The 16044-nt window shown below is 54.2% G+C and overlaps 1 protein-coding gene across 5 annotated transcripts in view; it reads left to right on the top strand.

Annotated features, from left to right (window-relative positions):
- The window catches only part of NBEA (neurobeachin), a 514531-nt gene that overhangs the window by 424525 nt on the left and 73962 nt on the right, over positions 1-16044 (top strand). For all 5 annotated transcript variants that reach the window (XM_075562753.1, XM_075562752.1, XM_075562751.1 and 2 more), the window contains 4 exons: positions 1007-1124; positions 1291-1393; positions 3551-3666; positions 15235-15347. In XM_075562753.1, the coding sequence (XP_075418868.1) occupies positions 1007-1124; positions 1291-1393; positions 3551-3666; positions 15235-15347 (450 nt within the window). The remainder of the gene's footprint in view (positions 1-1006; positions 1125-1290; positions 1394-3550; positions 3667-15234; positions 15348-16044) is intronic.

Below are 16044 nucleotides of genomic sequence, written 5' to 3'. Positions count from 1 at the left end.
GCTCTTGTAGCCCCCCACTAGTGTCGTCCACTCTGGAGTCAGGCAGTGTGCTGAGCCAAGAGGCTCCCTCACTCCTCGTCTCTACAGGTTAAGGGGTGCAGGGAGGGACGCCTCAGCCCCTCATTTCCATCCCAGCAGCAGATGTGAGAGCTGTCACCAACAGTGAGAAAGATAGGACTTCTCTGTGTCATTGTGTGCTGGGCGGCCACTCTAGGGGTCACCCTGACCCAGGCAAATTGTCTCCTGAGCAGACCTGTGAGGAGGCTGGTAACAGGGTCTGCTCTCACACACCCTCACTCACTCCAGAAGCTTCGGTTTCCTTCTCAGTGGCCACAGCAGGGTGAAGTGGCGTCTTCCCTTAATAAACAAGAGGGCCCGGGGTAAAGGGAACCAGTGTTGGCTCGGTCAACCACGCTCTGGCAGCCTGAACCCCGTCCACAGCTTGGCCCTGCGGTTCCCCAGCAGATTCCTCAGAAGTCAGCCACCTCTGTGCTTTCACACCTTGCCGTGACCACCCTTCACTGATGACGGTGGAGCGCCTGGGACAACGGCTGCTTGGCCCACAAATGCCTGGAACTAGTTGTGATGTGGCCTCTTGTAGATAGCGTTTGATGACCCCTGGCTCATTGTTGGCGCCTGAGCAGCGGGCCCGCCGATGGTCACTGAATGCCCTGAAGGGGGGACAGGGCAGAGGGCACCCTGGAAGGAGCCAGCATTTCCCCAGAGGTCTCAGCAACCAGTTCAGTGGGCCCCGCCAGACCTAGCAGTTACAAGGAGTCCCCGTGTCCATCATGGGCCTGCGGGGGCAGACCACCCGCTGCTGCGCCATGCCCTGCGGAGCCACTCAGAAGACATGGGTAGGCGGGCAGGGTGCAGGTACATAGGGTGCTCGACGGTGCGGCCGCACCCCCAGCCCCCACCTTCTTCACCCTGAGCGCTGGTGCTGGAACAGCCCGGTCTGAGGTGCTGGTGCACAGTGCTGAGGCCACCAATGGCTGTGTTTCAGGTGCTGGCCTACACCGAGGGTCTGCACGGCAAGTGGATGTTCAGCGAGATCCGAGCGGTGTTTTCCCGGCGCTACCTCCTGCAGAACACGGCCCTGGAGGTGTTCATGGCCAACCGGAGTAAGTCCCGGACCCACCCCTGTCGAGGGAGGCAGTGGGTGAGGGCAGGTGCGCAGGAGCTGACATCCTGAGGGCCCCGCCTGCATGGGACGTTTTGAGGATCGTCTCTGAACTGGCCAGTGTGCGCTGCGTGCTTCTCTAAACCCTGTGTCTTCCTCTCCCTCAGCCTCCGTTATGTTTAACTTCCCGGATCAGGCCACGGTGAAAAAGGTGGTGTACAGCTTGCCGCGGGTTGGAGTCGGGACCAGCTACGGGCTGCCCCAAGCCAGGTAATGCTGTCACTCCCACCAGTGAGTGATGCTGTGTTATTGTGGCTCCTTCTCACGGTGGCCAAGACGGAGCTGTGGGCATGCCGCGGGCCAAGGACCGTGTCTCTTCGCAGCTGGTGCATTGGGAATTGGATTGAGGGTCCAGGCATCGTTTATTTTGGCCTATGTGAGGATTGGTGAAAAGTCCCGTTACCTCTCGAACATTAAAGCATGTTCCAGAGACTAAGACATTGAGACGTGCCCAGAACCGCCACCCAGCCAGCTCCTTCACCCTTGGATCCGCGCATGGGCGCCATGCTCCTGTAAATGTAGGCATGACCACTGCGTAGAAACAACACACGTTGTGTCCAGTTTGTTGTGGTGACAGCAGTGCCCCTGTGGCCACCCCTGAACTGCCTCCAGCTTCATATTTGAAAGCTGTCTGACTGGACAGCAGTAGGCTGAGCTCGGCCCTTGGCGCCAACCAGCCTTCCTGCTCAGCGGGGCGCATGGTGGGGCACATGGTGGGCGGCGCTCAGGGGCTGACTGGATGGAGTGAGCAAGACGCTGACTCTGGGCCCAGGTTCAGAGACAGGAGGGGCTTGTCTTTGGGCTCCTGGCCACCAAGCCAGCACCCAGGACAGCGCCAGGCTGTGAAGTAGACCAAAGACCTGGAGCCTGTCTTCTCCATCAGCAGGTCCTTGTGGCACGGTGGTTGGGCACTCAGCTGCTACCAGGAAGGCTGAGCCCACTCCATGGCTCTGCAAGAGAAAGGTGACCTCCAGGGGGATGGCTGTACCCCCGCCCATCCAGGGGCAGCTCTGCAGGGGGTCAGGTGGACAGTGACCCCTGCACGCTGTTGGTGCTTGAGGCGCCCGGGGCCCCGCTCTGCTGCCTGCTGAAAGACCTGTGATCTGAACACACCAGCAACTCGAGGGGGACAGACCTGCCTGCCTGCGCCCACAGGGGTGACAGCATGGGACCCTGAGCTGGGGGGGCTCAGCTCTTTTACCGGGGGCCGCAATGAGTCATGACTGATGGAGAGTGCTTGACACGGGGTGTTTCTCAGAAGCCAACAGCATCTCTAGTTCAAGTCTCTGCTTGCCTCGCCACCCCCACCTCCCCCATGTGATCAGATCCATCCTGACTGTGTGGAGGTGGGGTGGAGAGAGAGCACTGAGCTCAGATCTATCCTGACTGTGTGGAGGAGGGTAGAGAGAGAGCACTGAGCTCAGATCCATCCTGACTATGAGGAGGGGAATGGAGAGAGAGGACTGAGCTCAGATCCATCCTGACTGTGTGGAGGGGGATGGAGAGAGAGGACTGAGCTCAGATCCATCCTGACTGTGTGGAGGAGGGTAGAGAGAGAGCACTGAGCTCAGATCCATCCTGACTATGAGGAGGGGAATGGAGTGAGAGGACTGAGCTCAGATCCCTCCTGACTATGAGGAGGGGGATGGAGAGAGAGCACTGAGCTCAGATCCACCCTGACTGTGTGGAGGAGGGTAGAGAGAGAGCACTGAGCTCAGATCCATCTGACTATGAGGAGGGGATGGAGTGAGAGCACTGAGCTCAGATCCATCCTGACTACGAGGAGGGGAATGGAGAGAGAGGACTGAGCTCAGATCCATCCTGACTGAGCAGGGGGATGAAGAGAGAGGACCGAGCTCACTGTCATCAAGTGCATGGCGACCACAGCACCCTGCCACACTGCGTGGAACTGCCCTGTGGCTTCCTCAGACTGTGACTCTTTGGGAGCAGACAGCCTCAGCTTTCTCTTGTGGAGCAGAGGGTGGTTTTGAACCACTGACCTTGTGGCTCACAGTCCAGCGCATAAGTTCAGATGCCACCAGGGGTCCTGACAGGCAGTCACTGCCAACCTCACAGACTCCAGTTTGTCCCAGGGCCACCTGACTTGTTTTGAGCCAAGTTTACCTTTTCTTTGTCCACTGGCTGGTCACATGCCTGCAGGCTGTGACTTCCTGCAAACAGAGCCCCTTCCCAGTGTCCCTGTGAGGCTGTGCGTGCGGGCCTCTGGTGTAGGTTCTCTGTTGCTGACCTTGATAACAATGGCGGGGGCGGGGGGTGGCACAGGATGACACTGGCTTTAAGCGGAAAGGCCGCACGCTGGTCAGTGGTGGGTTTCGGGGTCACCCTCTCTGGTTTGCCTCCCTGCAGGAGGATCTCACTGGCCACGCCCCGGCAGCTGTACAAGTCCTCCAACATGACGCAGCGCTGGCAGCGGAGGGAGATCTCCAACTTCGAGTACTTGATGTTCCTCAACACCATCGCAGGTAGGCCCTGCCCTCGGCCCGGCCCGCCCCACGCCTGCCAGAGCCAGGGCTCTCCCAGCACATAGCCTGCTGTGTCGCCCACCCTGCTGGCAGTGGTTCCCCAGCACCTGTGCTCCTCTGGGGCAGCTCCGGCTCCGGGCTTGGTGGGGGTGACTGGCCATCACCAGGGTCCCAGACAGGAACGAGAGAATGTCATCTCCCTGCTGGACAGGAGCCCGCGGGGCAGCCTCTCACACATGTCACTCGAGGGGTGGCACGGTGGGCTTGCACCATCCTTGTCTGTCCATGGAAGCTCCCAATTAAAATACCCAACCAGATTGCACCTGCGTGGTTTAAGCCAGGACGGTGTACGTCGGCGCCGTATCCTCTCACCACTCTGGTTCCCTCCGTCGGAAAGTGGGTGACACGAAGAAAAGTGGCATCAGGACTGGGGCTTATGAACCACCCGCCCTTGCAGATGCCACAGTCTGCTTGCCTAGAGTGAGGGGGACTAGAGCCCATGCTGGGGAAGATGGAGTGCAGCCTCTGGTGAGGATTGCACCTGGATGTAAATAAATACAAATCCTCTTCACCGGACCAGCAGAGAACATCACGATGCATGGGAAAGGTTGTCTCACTTGGATCCACAGTCAGTGCTCCTGGAAGCAGCAGTCACGGCATCCACTGGGCACGCCCCACCCCCCTGCTGCCCATGACCTCTTTGAAGTGTGGGAAAGCAAGCATGTTGCTTTGCGGAGCAGGTGCGCCTGACCCAACCTCGGCATCCTCCGGCACTGCACACACGTGAGCACGGGATACCTGGAAAGGCAGACTGGAGGCCTGGTGCATCTGAGCCGCGCAGGCACGGGGAGGACATGGAACAACCCTGGGATCTGCCTGGGAAGGGCACAGCCAGAAGCAGGCTGCCTCACCTTCCTCCTGGAGTGACTTCCAATGGCCAGCTGTGCATCCCCCAAGCCACCGGGGCTCCTGGGCCCCGCCCAGACCCCGAGTCGGGACCTGCAGGGACAGGCTAGAGCTGCTGGTTTCCACGCATCACAACGTTTGAGGGCCTTTGCTGGAACCGTCTAGAAGCCAATTGTGAGGCTTAGATTTGCATTTAGAAACCTTGAGCTCCTGTAGGAACAGAGACTCTCAAGGGCCACACTGTGCAGTTAAGTTCAGGGCGTGAGCCGAGTCAGGAAGCCTGAGCGAGCTCTAGCTGAGCTCCCATAGACCCTGTCGGAGCTGGTGAGCTCCAGGAGAATGGCCCTGGGGAGCAGTGATTAGCGCCCCCACCTTCAAGCTGTGCTCCCCAGTGCCTCAGGCCATGAGGGGGGAATGCTGTTTCTACTGAGTGCCAGCCCGGAATGGTTGGGCGATGGTTTGTCAGCTGTCGGCAGCTGCAGTGGGGTCAAGACGCATGCTCGTTAGGAGAGCATCTCCAGCTGCCTCTCTTCCTCTCAGGAGCACAGAGACCCCCCTAAAGATGTCGAGTGCACCAACATGCCTTTCTCCAGTATTCTTCCAAGCCCACCTCCACGGGGACCGCCCCTCATAACCCACAAATCCAAACTCACTGCCTTCCAGTGGATGCCAGCCTGTAGCGACCGGACAGGACAGGGTGGAACTGCCCAGGCGAGTTTCCAGGACAGTGACTCTGGGACTAGAAAGCCCCGTCTTTCTCCCGTGGGTGGGTGAGCCGTTAGCCTTGTGGTTAGCGGCCCAGTTGGTGAGCTCCCTCTCCCAGGGATAGTGACTGCGTGTGGGGCTGCTGATCCCGTCGATCTGTACAGCTTCATATCACGACGGTGGAGTAGCTGTGGCTTTGAACCACCAACTGTGTAGTCAGCCTCCCCATGTGTGACCACTCACACAGACCCCATATCGCTAAGCACATCGTTTTGTGGCACAAATTTAGTGACACAGGTATCAAAACAAGTACGTGCTTATTTGACCCAAGTCAATTGCTTGACACGTAGAGCTTATAATTTCTTGAGAGGACATTAATATTCATATTAAAAATCATTTTATTGGAGGCTCATACAACTCTTATCACAGTCCATCCATCCATTCATTGCATCAAGCACATTTGTACATTTGTTGCCATCATCATTCTCAAAACATTTTCTACTTGAACCCTTGGTATCACCTCCTCATTTTCCCCCTCCCTTGCTCCCTCTCTCCCTCCCTCCCTCAAGAACCCTTGATATTTTATAAACTATTATTATTTTTTTCATGTCTTACACTGTCTGATGTCTCCCTTTACCCACTTTTCTGTTGTCCATCCCTCCAGGGAGGGGGTTATATGTAGATCATTGTGATCTGTCCTCCCTTTCTCCCCCACCTTCCCCTTGACCTTCCTGGTATTGCTGCTTTCATTATTGGGCCTGAGGGGTTCATCTGTCCAGGATTCCCTGTGTTTCCAGCTCTGATCTGTATCAGTGTATATGCTCTGGTCTAGCCAGATTTGTAAGGTAGAATTGGTATAATGATAGTGGTGGGGAGGAGACATTAAAGAACTAGAGGAAACTTGTGTGTTTCATTGGTGCTTTACTGCACCCTGACTGGCTCGTCTACTCCCCATGACCCTTCTGTAAGGGTTTGTCCAGTTGCCTACAGATGGGCTTTGGGTCTCCACTCCACACTCCCCCTCATTCACAATGATATGATTTTTTTGTTCTTTGATGCCTGATATCTGATCCTATCCACCCCTCATGATCACACAGGCTGGTGTGTTTCTTCCATGTGGGCTTTGTTGCTTCTCAGCTAGATGGCTGCTTGTTTATCTTCAAGCCTTTAAGACCCCAGATGGTATATATTTTCATAGCTGGGCACCATCATCTTTCTTCACCACATTTGCTTATGCACCTGCTTTGCCTTCAGCAATTGTGTCAGGAAAGTGAGCATCATAGAATGCCAAATTAAAAGAACAAAGTATTCTCGCATTGAGGGAGTATTTGAGTGCAGTCCCAATGTCCTTCTGCTACCTTAATACTAAACCTATAAATATATGCACATAGATCTAGTTCCCCATCGTCTTATGTCAATATATTTACATATGTACATGCCTGTATTTAGACCTCTATGAATGCCCTTTGCCTCCTGGTTCCTCCCTCTATTTACTTTTGCTTTCCTCTTGTCCTACTATCATGCTCAGCCTTCATTTGGGTTTCAATAATTCCTCTCGGTTACATTGCCTTTGATCAAGCCCTATCAGGCCTCTTGCACCCTCCTCACCATCAATTTTGGATCACTTGTTGTCCCCTTGTACCTGGGTTTGTTAACACCCACTTCCTTTTCCCCACCTCCCCCTCTCCCATGTCCCCCCAGAACCGTTGGTCCCGTTGTTTTCTCCTCCAGATTGTTTATCCCACCTATCTTATCTAGATAGACCTGCAGAGATAATAATATGCACAAAAACAGGACCTAGCAAAACAAAGCAACAACAAAAAAAAACAAAAAACAAAGCATCAACAACAAAACCAAGGACAGAAAAAAAGAAAAGCCTGTAAATAGTTCAAGGTATCTTTGTTGACCTTTAGGGGTGTTTTCAGGTCTAGTCTGATGAGGTGCCATGCCCTGGCCCAAAAATTTCTTTTTGGTATTGCCTGCGGACTTCCTTGCTCCGCTCCCCTTGCTGTTCTGTTGCACACCCTTAGTGTTTCGCCTCAGTGTGGTGCGGTCAGATTGAGTGTGATTCCCGCACTGTGTCTCCAGTGTTGTCCCCCATAGCACTGTGGGTCACTGAGGGACTTTGTGTCTCATAGTGGGGCCAGCCGTATGGTCCTCTCTGTGCTTTGGCTGCTCTGGGGGGAATATTGTCCTCAGGACACTTGGTGGGCCAGGATGTGCCCCAGACTCTCTTCCTCCCCCTTCATTTGCTCCTGTGGGCGCTCATCAGACATGTCCCTCTCCCTGAGCTGTAGCTTCAGTTCTGCCCTCTGAAATGAATTCTTCTGCAGGGACCAGTATGGGGGGAGGGAGGCTGTCCTTGTCATTGGGATTGGGGCCAGTCCCTGAATTAATATTCATATTGACATCTCATATTTCACCGCCTGGGCAGGTTTGACTTGTATTTTATCATAGTCTTTGTAAAATATTTTTTTAGTGACCAAGACTCAGAAAAAAGAGTATACTTTTTTGTTATTTCTGTATTAAGTTCTATTAGTTCCCCCTGGGAAACATCTCATCCAGTGTTCATGACAACATGCAGAAAGATGGAAAGATAGCTAGCACGCACAGTGGGCTGAGCAGTGTTCTCAGTCTGTCTCGGTGCGGGGTCAGCCCATTTCATCCCTCAAGAGCCCCAAGAATAGGGCCCAGTTCTTATGCCCATTTCCCCTGTGAGGAGATGACATGTAGGAAGGTTAAATAGCTTGCTAAGAAGCCACAAAGTTGAACACAGGATGCTTGCAGCTCATTCCCTCACGGACCCCAGCAGAGCTGGGAGCCCACGTCATGTCCCCACCAGTCACCCGCCTACAGCTATTGTCCACTTTCAGCAGCTATCCAGTTACTGGTGCAGACCACCTCCTCCTTGCTCGTTATTTTCCCTCAGATCCCCGTGGGATGTCTGCTTGACATCACAACTTGTAGGCACGGGTCTTCTCACACTGTACTGGGGCCTGGAATCCAGGTCTCCAGGCAGGGCCAAAGCTGTGCTCCGTGGTCACCTGTCCCTCCGAGCAGTTCATTCCAGACAGCTGTGCTGTGGGGACAGCGAGGAAACAGAGTGGGGCAAAGAGGGCCGGAATCCAAGGCCCCACGGGTCCCAGATTCCACTCAGAGCACTGGAGATCAGGCCTCGAGCTTGGACTGCCTTGGGAGCAGGCCTCCTTTGGTGTAGATCTTCCGTCCCTGGAGCAGACTCCTGGGAAGGAGATAGGACCATGCACAGTCCCTGGAGGGGAGCTTTGCTGAGTGCCACCATACGGCCACAGGACCCGCCATCTCAAGGGTCTAAAGCAGGGGCCCTGCTACATCTGCACAGAGTGCGGGTCCCCAGCCCCGGTCGGTTTCGGAGGAGGGAGTGTTGTCGAGAATTTGCCTTTCTAATCCGCCCCTCGGGGCGGTGCAGGTGCCAGGGCCTGGACTTTGGGAGCACCCCTAAAGGTGGCTGGCCGCCGCATCCTCTCTAGCAGCCATGCCTTTAGTGGCATGGCAGCAGCCCTTCTGTCTAGAGCTTGTCTTCCCCAGGGGACTGAGGGTCTCTTAGGAGACAGATCCGGCTTTGCTCACCTATTACATGTTAATGCTTGAGATGACCTGGTGTTGGACATTGGGAGCAGTACAACCATACGATCGATCATATGACAACTTCAAGAGGGAGGCAGTCACATCTGTGATCAAAGGGAACGTTTCAGGGTCTGTCCTGAAGTTCAGCACTGTCAGTGACAGGATAATATCTTAACCCCTCAAAGGAAGACCAGTGAATATAGTTATGACTGAAATTCCACCCCAACCACTAGAGCCAACGATGAAGAAACTGAAGAATTCTGCTAACTTCTGCAGTCTGGAATTGATCAATTATAGAATCAAGATGCATTGATAATGACAGGTGGTTGGAATGTGAAGTTTGGAGACTTAGAAATAGGATTAGTAGTTGGAATATAAAACCTTAGTGATAGAAATGACCCTGGAGGTCACATGACAAGATTTTGTAAGACCAATAAGTTAGTCATTGGAAATGTTTTTTCCCCCAAAACAGCAAAGGCACGTGGGCCTCATCAGGTGGAATGCATACAAGTCAAACTGACTGGACGGGGCTTCATACAGTTACCGGAGAATTTCATTATCTTTTCATCTGTTCAAGTGAACTTTTGAAGGTTTTGTGTCTGTAGAAAGAGACCATGGAGAATCTTAATATCAGCAGTCAAAACAAGACCAGGGGACAGCTGTGAAACAGACCATCAAATGCTCACAGTCAAGTTCAAGTTGACGCTGAAGAAAATTAAATGGAGTCCACGAGAACCAAAGTATGACCTTGCATATATACCACCTGGATCTAGAGAACATCTCAAGAATAGAGTGGACTCCCTGAAGAGTAGTGGGTGAAGGCCAGAATGTGTGTGGGCTGACATCAAGGGCGTGGCATGAAGCAAGCCCAAGGCCATGGAAAAGACAAGACAGAGAAAAGACCGAATGGACGTCAGAAGAGATGCTGAAACTTGCTCCTGAATATGAGTAGGTAGGAGGTGAGGATGTCCCAATGTTGCTTGAATTGACAGAGCACATAGGTCTGCTAATGAAATATACAAAGACCCAGAGTTAGAAAATCAAAGGAGAGGAACACCCTTGACATTAGCCAGGCCAGATGAGCCGAAGAAAAAACAGGCCTGGAATTGCAGTACCGAAGGATTCTTGGGGAAAATATTGAATGAAGCAGGAAGCATGCAAGACGCTGGCTGGAATACCCAGAGTCACTGTACTAGAAAGCATTGGTCAGTGTTCATATGTCCAAGAACCGATGACATTGAAGGAAGACCGAAACCCAGGCTTAGCTGAAGGCATTGGTGGAAAGCGAGGCCTCTAACAGGATAGCAACCAGGACGTGTCGATGGATGCGTGGGAACCTCGAGACGCTCCCTCACCTTTGGCAAGCACTTAGAATGACAGCTGCCTGCCCACTGCCTGGAAGAGGCCTGCTCCCAAAGAAAGGCGAGCCCTCGGGATGTGGGAATGTGCAGAGACCAGCAGTGACATCACATGCAAGTAAGATGTGCCTGAGGGCAACCCAACAGCATGTGTAGCAGCACGCGACAGGGCGCTTCCAGACAGTCAAGCCGGGGTCAGAGGGGGACACGGATTTGGAGGTCACGTTGCCGGTGTCAGGGACATTGTGGACGAAAGTAGAGGATGCCAGGAAATGGGTTTGTTTCTATTGTTGTTGTTTTGTTTGTTTGTTTTGGCTCTGCAAAGGCATTTGACTGTGTGGACCATCGAAAAACTATGAAAGGCATTCCGGTGGTGGTAATTCCAGAGTATTCTGTTCATGAGAAACCTGCACGTAGCCCAAAAAGCAGTCATTCCCACAGAGCAAGGGACGACTGCATCATTTAAAACCAGGAAGGGGCGTGTCCCCTCACCGTCCTTGCTCAGTTTGTACACCAGCACATCATCTGGGAAGTGGAACTGTGTGTGGAAGCGCGGGCGATGACACAGCCTCCCTCACGGAACACGGCGGGCCTGTGAGGATCCAGGGCTGCGGGCGTTCTCAGGATGGACTACACTTCCGCACACAGAAAGCAGAATTCCTCACCACTGGACCAAGAAGTGACATCACGATGCATGTAGGCAATAGTTAAACTGTCAGGGATCATGCCTGCTGGATCACTGCTCATGGAAGTGTTCGTCTAGTACATTGGGAAGGTCTACGGCCAGAGACCTCTGATGCGTTTTAGAAAACAAAGACTTCGCTTTGAGGTCTCAGGTGAGCCTGACCACGCCATGCGGCCTTCCTTGCCTGTGCTGCCAGCGGATGCTGGACAAAGAGCAAGGAGGGGTGAAGCCTAGGAATCCACCTGGGTCACCGTGCTAGCCACTAGTGCTGCCCACACGCTGGGCGGCCCAGAGAGAGAAGCCTGCGTGGCAGGCATGCAGGCCGCGTGCCCCTCTGCAGGCAGATGGAGAGACTTCGTCTCGCGTGCTTTAGACATGCTCTTAGACAGGCACCTGTCACTGCAGACGCATGTCGTGCTTCGCACCGTGGCGGGTCACCAGGAGGTGGGCTCACACCGCGGCTGCAGCTCAAACAGTAATGATGGGAGGTTGCTTCCTACTGCCGTGCCAGGGCCGCGCGCCGGCTCTGACTCGGCAGCGCGCCTGTCACATTGAACGGATTCAATATTTATGTTCTGCCAGGGTGTATGCACTTCCCTTTTGATTCTGATCTATTTTGTCAATTCACTCCAATTGCTGGGTGAAAGATTCTTAATATTTTTTCTGGGCTCAACAGGAAAGCTATAGAATTGAAGCCTACTTGGGAAGATTAAACAATCTCTTCTGGCTTCCCCTTCAAAAATCATAAATCGATGTGACAATGAATTTCATATTTTCTACAGATATATTTGGGCTGCTGACTTACACACTCTTTGTGTTTGGCTTTATGCCCCCCCCCACATGCTATTTTCCTATAAAATACAACACCTAGTGTTTTTAGCCCCTCTCCCCCCTCCGTGTCGCAGGGTCTCTTATACTTGACCATCTCTCCTCTCTTGATGCCTGAAAGAATAAGACTGCTTGCGAAGCACATGGTAGCATGTCTTCACATGAGCGCATGAGGTAGATTCTTCAGACCAACGTATGTACATGCACAAACACCTACACACACGTTATGTCCACATGGGGAGGGCCTTCCAAAAGCTCGCAGAAAAGCTCCCCATTGTCTTTCCAGCTCGTCGTTCTTACTGCCTCTCACAGAGCTACACGCGGGCACAGGTTGAACTGCACGCGTGCGTGTCCTGGGAAGAGGCTGTGTTTGGGAAGAGCGCTGGCTTTCCACAAACACGGGACAGCCCATCAATCTTTCCGTACCCTGTTACCGGTGCTGTTGATGCAGTCAGTAAAACACTCAATCTGGAGGCCAGGACTGTGGGAAAGCTGACCAAGGAACCCATCCAGCCCACTCATGCCCACCCTGGGCACCCTCTCCCTTCAGCATGTGAGTGACAGCCAGCCTCTGGGACCCGGAGACAGGGCAGTGCCGCAGCCTCCTCCTCCCATTGCAGTAAGTGACCTTGGTGTGCCCGCGCGCTGAAACTGCCTGGGAGGTCCACCCTCAGGCCTGGGACATCATGCGCCCGGCTTGTGTGGACACTTCCTCACCACTTAACAGTCCCTCATGACGGTGTCCGAGAACCCCAAGGGGGCTTCGTGCCCGAATAAAAGCCGCTCCCAAGCTGGCCTTCCTGGAGTGGCCTGGCTGTCTGCTCACCAGGTCCTGGTAGATACACACGTCCCTCTCTCCCTCATTTGATCGTGCTCGGAAAAAGATGTCACAATCTGGCAGGCCTACATTAAAAAAAATGTAGCACGACTGCTAACGTGGCTGCGTGTCAACGGGGCCTGTGAGGTGTGAGATTTTGTTGTTGTGGGAGCTTGCCGAGTTGTCATCTGATCTAATGAATTCCGCAGTGTCCCCCCCACCCCACCCCCTTTCCTTCCTGTTTAGCATTTCCACTTTTTCCCCCTGTACCCTGTGGTATGCAAACCCTCACTGGTTAATTATGTATATATTTAGCTACAGCGTGTGTCGGGCTTATTATTGTCATCTAATTAGATGTAACTTGAACTGCTAGCTTCTAGAAAAATCATTAAAAACTCCCTCCTAATGACCTAGAGATGACAAAGTGTCTATGGAGTGTGAAGGCGCCGGCAGGCGCAGGGACGCGGCTCCTCAGGCGCGCGCATAGCCGCGGCTACCACCTAATTAAACAATACTTTACTGTCATTAACATTTTCACCAAGGAATTGCAGTTATAATTTCGTTGTCAGCTGTCTCAAGATTGCTTTACCTTCAAAACCAAAGTGCCATATGAAAACATTAAATTGGATGGTTTAATTAAAAAGTTGCGTGTGTAATGAAGAAACAAGCCCAGTGTCTCGGAGACCGTGTGCTGCGCCTCCATTGTTCTGGTGCCGACCACGCCGTGGGCCTGAGCCACGTCACTGAGGACCATGCCGTGAGCCCCGCCGTCACTCAGCTGCAGCTGGCCAGGGGAAGGGCCCAGCCACATGTTAACAGAACGACCTGCGTGTTCCAGAAAGGCCCGAACACAAAGGAGCCCTGGCAACAGAGTGGCTCCTCACCACTGGGTGGGCAGTTCAAGCCCACCAGCTGCTCACAGGGAGGCAGATGGACGAGCTGTCTGTGGTGATGTGCCATCCGTGGGGCTCTGAATCGAGCGACCCCCAAACAACACAACTCGGCCCCACCCAGGCCTGTGCCTCACCAAGGGCTTCTTTTTCACGCCCCCCGTTCCCCCCCAGCATGATGTCCATCTCCACATGCACATCCTTCTTCAGGAAAAGGGACGGGGCCTACCTGTCGGCCCAGGCTTTCTCCCAAACTGGAGTGCCCACCAGGAAAGGCCACAAGCAGGCCCGCTCTGCCCAGGCCGGGCACCCTGAACCCAGCAGTGCTTCTGTGATTAGGGTAATTTAGGAAACAGCATTAAAAAAAATCACCATGATGTTAATTTACATAATTAAGGTTCAAATCCCTTTCCCTGATGAAAACTTTTACCTGCAAACCCCAGACGTCCCTGAGCGGTTCTCTCTCTTCGGTGTGTGTGTAAGGACTGCGCACACCATCACCCCAGACAGAGTGTGTGCGTGCACGTGGGTGCATGTGCATGCTCCCTGCTTGCCTGGGCCCAGGACATTATTTAAAAGGCCCTTGTCCTCTCAGGCCAGCCTGTTCCTTCATGAAGACCGGCCGTGCTGCTTGGCTTAGAGAGCGGTGCTGTGAAGCTCAAGTGCTCTGAAATCTGCAAGTGCTTTTCAGAGAGCCATCCCTAGAGTCTTACAGGCGATGGCCCTCATGTCAGACGGACTAGCTCCAGCGTGTCACCTTTCTGCCATTTAATAAGGGGGCTTTCTTCTCCCAGCAGAATTCCTGAGCATAACTACAGCCACTGCTAGTAAATGGGCGCGCTTGTTGGGTATCTAAGAGTGGGTCTGCCCGGCCACAGCGACCCCTGTGATGGAGCTCAACACCCCCCGGGGGGGGGGGTTCCAGAATCTCAGCTTCAAAGGAGCGCGTGGCCAGGGTTTCTCCTGCAGGCCCGCGTGCTCCAGCCATCCCACCCTCGGAGCTTGGCCCCAGCAGGGCTCCTTGCCAGGAGGGCACAGCAACCATGTGCCACACGTCGGTTAGGCTGCAGTACGTTGGCGTGGAAGCCCCTCACTCAGTGCAGCAGTGACTGTTTCGTGTGAATTTGTGTGGGACTTCGGATGGCAGTCCTCCCGGGGCAGCATGCCACGTGTCCCACGCTTCAGCAGGGCTGCTCCCTCGATTGCACGTGACCACGCAGGATTGCAAGTCGTCCGGGCAGCGCTGTTTCCACTCTACTCCTGAGGTCCCACTCGGCTTCCATCCATGGAGTGGACCCCACTGCACAGCGCAGTCCCTGCGGACAGGAGAACTGTCCCCGAGGTTCCTGAACCAAGCACCTTTATGGGGCTACATGGCCTCCTTGCTCCCAGGAGCGCCCGCTGGGTTTGAACTGCTCATCTAGCGGTGGGCAGCCCACTAACCAGTGACCAGGCTCTACGTCAGGTGCAGTATGGCCCTGTAACGGTCAGCAGAGGAGTGGGGCCAGGCAGCTCATTGGGGGGCAGCACCCAGAAGCACCCTCTGCCACTGTTGGTCCATAATCCATCTGTAGTCTGCATATGAACCAGGCCCCATGGCATGGGACGTCATTCCAGCCACCCCTTTCTGAGTCGTGACTGGGAGAACCGATTGAGGCCCTGCCTCAGAGGGGCTGAGCGGACAGGCTCAGGCAGCAAGGACCTGCCCACCTCCCAGGGCAGCATATGATACCTGAGGACCCTTAACATGGCCCCTTCCACCTCTCTCTCCAGGGCGGACGTACAACGACCTGAACCAGTACCCAGTGTTCCCGTGGGTGCTCACCAACTACGAGTCGGAAGAGCTGGACCTGACTCTCCCGGGGAACTTCAGAGATCTGTCAAAGGTAACACGTGTACCCACCCGGCCCTCTCCTCCCAAGACTGTGCCCCAGAGTCTGACCTGATCCCCTCTCCTCCCAAGACTGTGCCCTAGCATCAGTCCTGGTCCCCTCCCCTCCCACAACTATACCCTAGAATCAGACCAGCCCACACAAGGCTGGCTGCCCCATCTCACCAGCTGTCAGCACAGGTGCTCAGTGACTGGGCAAGGAGTAGGTGCTCACGGGGAGCTCAGGAGGGGGCTATGGAGGCGCAGAGAGAGCCCAGGCTTCCAACAAGGCATGGGGTGGCGGGGGGCGGGGGGGCAGCATTCATACAAAGAAAGAGGATGGTGAGTCATTTCTGTGATGTGCTCCTGGGTCAAGGCAGCTGCAAACACTATCCACGGCCTTGGCTTAATTGTACAAACACGCATGCTGCTGCTGTTACCATGCCCTCAAGTTGGTTCTGACTCAGAGCGACCTGTGCACACAGAGCACACCCCAAGCGGTCAGTCCCGCGCCGCCTCACACTCTTGTTATGCTGGGGCCTGTGGCTGCCACTGCGGCATCATGCAGCCCCTGAGGGCCCTCTTCTGCACTGTCCCTGCTCTGCTCAGAGCAAGATGGCCTTCTCTAGGGACCGTCAAAGTATTCAAGATGAAGTCTCCATGCTTGATTCAAAGCGGCATCCAGCTGCACTTCTGCCAACACAGATGTGCCT

The sequence above is a fragment of the Tenrec ecaudatus genome, chromosome 11, assembly GCF_050624435.1.
Source record: "Tenrec ecaudatus isolate mTenEca1 chromosome 11, mTenEca1.hap1, whole genome shotgun sequence".
NCBI lineage: Eukaryota > Metazoa > Chordata > Mammalia > Afrosoricida > Tenrecidae > Tenrec > Tenrec ecaudatus.
The sequence above is the reverse complement of the archived record's forward strand: the minus strand, read 5'-3'. Positions and strand labels throughout refer to the sequence as shown.